Consider the following 8,287-nt stretch of genomic DNA (forward strand, 5'->3'; position numbering starts at 1 on the left):
TGCAGGTTGTAAAAAAGGATAAGTTTTCCCAGAAAAAGCATGGTGGTGTCACAGAGGATGGGAGAGCATGTACCAGCGTTTCCTACAAAATTACGCCCATTTGGAAGAATGCTGGTTTGAAAGGTTAGTGTAAAAGAACAGCTTTACCTCTTTGTTCCTGGCTAACAGAACAAGCAGCAGTTGTACGCCTCTTGCCTCAATCCAACACATGCAGCTTTGTAGGCTTCTCCTCTAGCTTTCAATATTGTAAATGTAGGTTCAAACTTCAAAGAGGTGCCTTCCAGTTACGTCCTAGCTAACAGTCAACTCAGCAACATTGACCCACATGCTACTGGACTCTGATGTTCTGGACTTACTTATTGGACCTGATTAACTATGACTTCTCAGAAGTCATACTTACCTGCCTCATGTTCCTTACAAGACAGGTCTCCCCAATGAAGAGCATCTTGTGGCTCGCTGAGAGGCAGCTCAGAAGAGACGACAGTATGAGGACGCCATGGTACAGTTTAGGTACAAGGAGGTGTAGGTAGGAAACAGAATCTGAGGCTAGGTTCACAACGGGGTTGTTTACAAACCGTCTCAATCCATCCGTGCTGAGAGTTCAGCGTGTCACAACACAGCTTTGTGTTGATGCACACGTACTCTCAAATATCACCTGAAAGTGGAATGCAGCACTTTGATGCATTTGATATGATAACCCAGAATATATAGGGGGCAAAGAGCAAAGTAGTAAGGAGAGAAACAGCAGCATTAAGCAACAACGTGGTAGCGATGGGGCAACAAGCAATTAAGAAAAAAGCAATGATCACAGGAAGCAACTAAAACAAGCGTGCACCATGTAGATAAAAAGTTATGCTCGGGTCACCATGCTGAAACATGAAGAGCACCACCCACAAAGTGGGTGCCATGCTGACGCCCCCCACTATGATCAAATAAAAGACACACAGCTTCCTAAATAAAATAATTAAACTAAGTTTGTTTGTGCTCATATCAAAAAGCTGTTTGTGCTCACATTAAAAAGCTGATCCAGCCAAACAAACCTCATACAATTGTGGGAAGTGCTCGTACAGGCAAGAAAGAGCTGCACACAAAACATACTTGTATGTTCAACATGAGCGGGGAGCAAAGACAATAGCTCCAAGACCAAACCCTTTAACACAACATTGGAATGTTATCAGAATTTAGGCTCTGTTGTCTGAGCGGTAACGAACAACAAAAGGGAGGAACTGAAAAGACATATTAGCCAATATAAAGGAACACAACAATCGAAGTAACCAATAAAAAGCCAGTGGGCCGGCTGAAAGCCCATAGAGTGATTACAGCATGTCTCGGAGATACAACTCATGCCATGCCTAGGCCCAACCTAACAAACATTTTACAAGAAGTAGGTCTTTCCAGTTCCAACCACTAGATGGCAGCATGTGAATCTAGAATCTAGAAGCTAGAAGCTATTCTGGCTGCAAAACCATCATTACAGTTAAATAACTTGTATCCTTTTCAAACCCATTTTTTGCCTCCTGCTTGATAAATCTGTATAAAATTGTGCACACCAAACCAAAACTGCATAAACTTTTTTTCAAATGTTTCATGAGATTCATCACATGGCGCCAAACTTAATACCAAAACACCTTTTAGTAAAAAAGCGTTCCTAACCATAACTGGTTTAATACTAAACGTAATTTATAACCTCTTGACATTGGAAAAACACTCTTGATTGCGTCAGAGATTGAATGTTTCAAATAATTTGCACAGGAAACAGCTCTCCTAATAGTCACAAGCTCTCATCAGTGTGATTGTACCATACTGCACAAGGTTAAATGCTTGCATTATGGTATTCATTAAATACGCTTTGTTAAAACAAGTCCACATACAAATATATCATGGAGTAAATATATGCAGATGCAGAGAGCACAAGTGCTAATTATTCCCATTGATAAGGTAGAGGAGGGGCTTTATGACTTACTCGAGACTCTACCACTTGTGACTTATGACCCTACTGCCCCCTTCCACAATGGTAATAAATAGTATGTGGCACTGTGTGCATCTGCATATATGGTTTATATAAATATTCAATATCTATAAATGTCTGTGTGTGTGTACATAGATAGATAGATAGATAGATAGATAGATAGATAGATAGATAGATAGATAGATAGATAGATAGATAGATAGAAAGATAGATAGATAGATAGATAGATAGATAGATAGATAGATAGATAGATAGATAGATAGATAGATAGATAGATAGATAGATAGATAGATAGATAGATAGATAGATAGATAGATAGATAGATAGATAGATAGATAGATAGATAGATAGATAGATAGATAGATAGATAGATAGATAGATAGATAGATAGATAGATAGATAGATAGATAGATAGATAGATATGTGTGTCTATACATACATATAAATATGTTTATTTATATATGGACACAGGCCAAGAAAGAATAACAAAGAGGGATGCATATATACGAATAGCCAGGGAAAACCTCAATTATGAAGTTAACTGCACGGAAATTGTTGGAAAGGTGAAAGAAACATAGTGGTGAAAACATAAAATCAAAAGCAATAGAAAGAAAATATGGTGAAGATGATATTAAGAAATATTCTGTACTGTTTTTGTCTCTTAGTGAAATCGCAATGAAGTCTACTGGATGGACATCCACAGTGAAGGTGGAAACAGTGCTCCAGAGTCAATGAACGTTCATGAAGAAACCATCTCTCATCAGGACTCTAGAATCTGAGTAATGATAGCTCTGTAAACTCAAAACAAGCTGCTGAATCCCAAGGCGGGATCTTTAAATATTCCTGGGTGGACTCAAGATAATGACACTCAAAGGTGTGAGCTGCTCACCGCAGAGATGACAGGCACTCGGTGTACGCCTAGTCTCAAAGCTCATCTTCCCACCCCTCCCTGAAATGTTAACATTTTACGTCTGTTCTAACCCACTTCTGACCAGCACACATTGGCTCTCATCCTTATGGCCAACAGTTCAATGTGAACATGCTTCCTTGTGTGCCTTGTACCTTTACCTCTGCAGTGCTTACAACTAATGATGGGATGTGATAGCCCTATCAGGATACTACATCTAAACATCCTGGCACTAGATTACAGTGTGCAACCCGAAGAATTACATAAGTGCATGAATATTTTGCTTAATATGTAGTGAGGTGTTAAATGTTTTTCAACCAACTTATTGTGTTCTATTTGATTATTCCAGTGATTAAACTCTGTCGTTTTGTTTGCCCTGGCCTCTTAAAATGCAAATAAAAACGTTGTGTAGCTGAAGATTAAATGAATTTCACAAGGTAGCGCCTTTTCTCTCCCATAGGCGCTCTGCAGCCTGCGGTCTGATGGCTCCTCAATGGGACCTTAGTAAGAGGCTTGTGAGGGGGTAGTCGAGAGGGGGTGCTGAGGGGAGGGGGAATATCTGGGCAAATTACTTAGGGGACATGCATCAAGCACTTTTGCCTTCGGAAACAGCCCGATCCGCAGAATAGGCCCATTTGTGAAAGCAAACAATGCTTTTCAGAATCAACAAGCCCTATTTTGCGAATTAGTAACCTGTTACCGATTCGAAAAAATGGGTTTGCGATTCCCTATTAGGAAGGGGCGTGTTTAGGGTGTCCCTTCCTAATACCGAATCGCATAAGTATGTAGGAATGTTTTGCGACCGAAATGTGGTCACAAAACATTCGCATTTGTAGGTGGTCACCCATTCGCAAATTTGAAGTGGTCCCCAAGGAACCCCTTCCCCTTTGTAAATGTTTGTTATATCATTTTTTTAAGAGCTGGCAGTGGTCACATGAACCTCTGCCTACTTTTAAAACATGAAAGAAAACTTTTCATTTTACTTTTTTAAAGCATCTCGATTTCCTTTAAGGAAACAGGCTGCTTTACGAAAAAGAATTACTTCATTTAAAAGCAATCACGGACATGGTGGTCTGCTGACCTCAGCAGACCACCATCCCTGTGATTTTTCCGATTCCTAAGGGTTGCAAATTGTGATCTACCTCATTAATATTAATTTAGTAATTTAGTAATAGCTAATTTAGTAATTGCTATCTGAAACTCTTCGAGTTTCATACATTGTAATTTGCAATTATGTAATTCGGATTCTCAGGAATTTGTAATTAGGTATCCGCAATTTACAATTTTGATGCATGTAGCCCAATATCTCGCCATGCCTAATAAAACTGAATGTGTCCTTGTGTAACGCAACTGGTGCTCATGTAAAGCTCTCTGATACCCGATACCTTCTGGCCAAGTTTGAGCTATAAACAAAAAACGAAGGGCTCCGAAAAAAACAAAAACAAAGGGGAAACAATCGTTTACCCTGGACTTATTATTGAAACCCAATCTTTTACTATGTGGCTGTTTAATTATCAACCTAAGACCAACGAATTCAGCTACAATATCAAAACTAAGCAATGCACAATAACAATCACACAATAACCCCTCTATAACCCCTCTCTCTCTCTCTCTCTCTCTCTCTCGTTCTCTCTCTTCCTCTCTCTCTCTCTCGTATTCATCTATTTCCAAGTGTTTCTAACCACCGAGGGAACTTGCATCTTTTTGCTGCTAGTGGTGTAATGCTTCTCAGGGTTTCCTATCTGGTCCCTCGGCAGCAGATCCACAGATTATACAACAACTTCGGAAAGAAGACAGTTCTTGACTGTTACCTTTAAGAAATCATATAGTATTTTACAATTTCCAAAGCACCCCAGATGTGTCCAGCCCAGGAAAACCTCAATGTCCAATCAGCATCATGTTGTAGCAGGGTTGTGTAATTAATTTCACAGATTGCCTCATCCTGAATCAATGACTCCCCTCCCCCCCTCCGCTTTGGTGCCTAGAACTGGGTCACATCATCATTCTCCTCCTTCCTTGTGACCTCCTAAATCACAAAGTAAAGCCCAAGGTGACACATAAAGCGTGTTTTACCTTTATATGGTGAATGTATGTTACTGGTAAGCACACACGTACTTACAAGTGACGTGATGCAAAAAGAAAGTTAAATGACGTTAAATAGACCAACTTCTGTGGATTTCTATGTGCGTCACAAAAGACAGTGGTGTTTAGGTTTGTAGCTGTCACAATCTTGAACAGAACATACTTGGAACGTACAGATAAACCTTCAGAGCGTTCTGCACTTTTACACCACACGCACTTAAAACGCTGCGTCTTGTGCACCCACGATGCTACAATATCTATTCTCATCAGACTGCAGGATTGCACAATGAATGCTACTTCGATATTTAAAAATCTTGTACATTATAACATGAATCCATGTAAATGTGTCATTTGATATGAGTGCTAGAAATATAATGCACTTACTTCCTTTCTGTCAGACCTGGCCTTTCTGCAGGGTCACCCCCAAACATTTTGCCCTCACCCCTTCTTCTTGGCTGAGCCTGTTTTTGTTGGCATTTCAATTGTGCTAACCTGTGCTAAAGTGCTTGTGCTGACTCTTCTAAACACGGTAAAATTAGCTTACACCTAATTAGCGTGTTTAATTTGAGTCCGTAGTAAATGATACTACCTGTACTCAGGGCCTGTAAATTAAATGCTACTAGTCGGCCTCACTCATTCTGCCACCCACTAAAAGTAGCCCTTTAAAATATTTTTAAACTGCCATTTCGAACTGGAAAAATAAACCTTCTCCCAGGCCTAATCCTTTATTTTTAATACTTATAAGACAACCCTAAGGTAGGCTCTAAAGGCTCATAGGGCAGAGTGCACTGCATTTAAAACGTAAGAAATGTATTTAATTTTGTCCTAGTAGTGTGAAATTCCTAAGGTTGTTTGTCACTGCTGTAGATCCTATCTCTCCCATTCACTAACAAGGGGTTGCTTTATTACATTTATTAAATGATCAATTTTGATTAGGTACAGATAGAGGTATGGGGCAAGGGCTCAATTGAATACTAATATAAAATAATCTTGAATGATAACGTCTTATTTTAAATCAAAATCCTGAAAATGTTACTTTTAGAAAGTTAACAATCAAACAAAAAGGGGCACCCTGTCACCCTTTGTGAGATTGGTTATCTAACACTACAAGAGTAAACTGGTGACAACTGCAACATTTAAGCCCAGCTACACAGTATAAAAAACAGTCATTCGAATGCACGTTTTTAGAAAAAAAGTCTGTGAAAAAATTCAAGTATAGGGCAGGAACATAAATTGATTAAATCATAAAGAAAACTGTATTTATAAATCAAACAACAGGGGGTCAAGAAACAATAATATCCGTATGTACCCTGACAATGCACTATACAAACTGTATTTTACATTCCATGATTTCATTTATCAATGCATAAGAATCACCTCTCCAAAGGATCAATATCAGATGTCGATCTATCATGAATAATACTTGCAACGTTGATGATGAGATCAAAAGATTGAACAGTGAGGTGCGCTTAGCGTCAACATTTTGGTCTCAAGTGGTATCAATCCGCGAGACCATACTCAGGATAAGTGTAAATTAAGCGGCGACACAAGAACCATGGTGCAAGGGTGTCTGCCTTGCGGGAATGATTATTTTTTAAAGGAAGGGAAACGGAAACCTTCCTCCACAAAAACAATCACAAGAGGCTTTTTCCTCTTTCTATGTCTGCTGCAGAATGCAGCACATATGTAAAAAAGAAAAAAGGGGAGAAATGAAGACGTTTCTCCTTGTTGTGCTCGCGGGGAGTCGTACATTTTTGCCACTGCCTCAGAGTTACTATTTCTTGTAAATCTGGGGAAGTGTCAAAAAGCCCCCAGCAACACCTATTGTACACCCATTTAACGGAGAAAACTGCGTTAAGAACTTATTTTTTATTTTTTTACCATAATATTTTACCATATTTTTTGTTCAAATCTTTTCAATGATTTCATAGACCACACTCAAACTCAACACACACATGTTATAAGTTACATGTTTCTGATAATTTTTCACATGTATGTCGTTATTATTAATTTTTAATTGTGTGTGGAACCCTAACTCACAAATTAGTTTTGTATTCAATGTTGAATTTCATCAAAATTATTTGTGTTCACATTACACGTAACTTATAACATGTGTGTTTTGAGTTGGAGTGTGGTCTATGAAATAATTGGATAGATTTGAACAACAAATATTATGGTCAAAAAATAAAAAATAAGTTCTTAATTCTCCTTTCATAAATTACTAAAAAATGAAATAAACTAGCTCTTTTCAATGACAATGAGTGCCACGTGTGGTTTGAGGAAGTACATTTTTATAAATTGTTGATTCAGTACTGGCATGCATGTTGTTGATAGTTTAGCAATAGAACTAGGCATCACAGGGGCATATCTACTCATGCAGATGTGCCCTCACATGTACTATAATGCACCTTGCCTTAGGCCTCTAAGGCCTGCTGCAGGGGTGAATTGCATATAGTATATGCGGTGTACTTGAACATTGCACACAGGGAGTGGGAAATGCCATGTTTTCAAAATGGCTTGCACCATTTTACACATCCTGCAATGGCAGTTTGAATGCAGTATGTGTGTGGATCCCTTAGTGTAGCATAATATATGCTGCAGCCCATAGGGACCCTCTTTAGTACCCGTGCCCTGAGTACCAGGAGTACCATTTACAAAGGACTTAGAGGGTTGCTAAATTCCTTGCCAATTGGGTTACAATTAACATTTGTCTTGTTTTAGGGAAAGGGGACTGGTTAGCAAGGACCCAATGCACTCCGATCAAAAAGCATCAGTACTAGTGGGGGTGACCATGTAGAAAAAGGCAATTTCCCACACATGATGGCTGATTTTGGAACCCTATCTGGTGCATACTCACTTTACTATCATTAGATATTTTGGGGGCATATCAGCAAGGGCCGGCGATAATTATCGCTAAGCGCACTTAGTGCTAGGATAATTATCGCCGGCTATCGCTGCTTTCTATCGCGGAGATAGCGTGCTATCATCAACGCTTATCTCCAAAGCGATAGAAATGCAAGCTGGAAAACAGTGTGATTATCACTGGAAATCCAGCGATAATCGCACTTTGACCGGCGATACCTTGCTGATAGGGCAGGGTGGTCTTTGTGAAAAAGAACGTGTAAGTGAAACAAGTGAGTGAAACAAAACGCTGGTTTTAATTGTGCTAATCAAAGTGGCGCTTCATACCTGTTGAATACAACGGTGTCACCCAACGGTCCTGTATCGGGTTTGTGAATGTTTCGACGGGCGTGCTCTTAAAGAGGATATCCGTGAAACCCGGAAGTGAAAATAAAAAGGATGTTTGACCGCAAGTGTGTGTTACCATG

General features: G+C 39.3%; 1 protein-coding gene across 2 annotated transcripts in view; it reads left to right on the forward strand.

Moving 5' to 3' along the window:
• LOC146859674 (astacin-like metalloendopeptidase) overlaps nt 1-3,270 on the forward strand; it is a 565,544-nt gene extending 562,274 nt beyond the window's left edge. For both annotated transcript variants that reach the window (XM_085643427.1, XM_085643428.1), the window contains one exon: nt 2,635-3,270. In XM_085643427.1, coding sequence (XP_085499553.1) covers nt 2,635-2,648 — 14 coding nt within the window. In that variant the 3' untranslated portion in view covers nt 2,649-3,270. The remainder of the gene's footprint in view (nt 1-2,634) is intronic.
• Nucleotides 3,271-8,287: the final 5,017 nt, after the last annotated feature.

The sequence above is a fragment of the Triturus cristatus genome, chromosome 3_1, assembly GCF_964204655.1.
Source record: "Triturus cristatus chromosome 3_1, aTriCri1.1, whole genome shotgun sequence".
In the NCBI taxonomy this organism is placed as follows: Eukaryota; Metazoa; Chordata; class Amphibia; order Caudata; family Salamandridae; genus Triturus; species Triturus cristatus.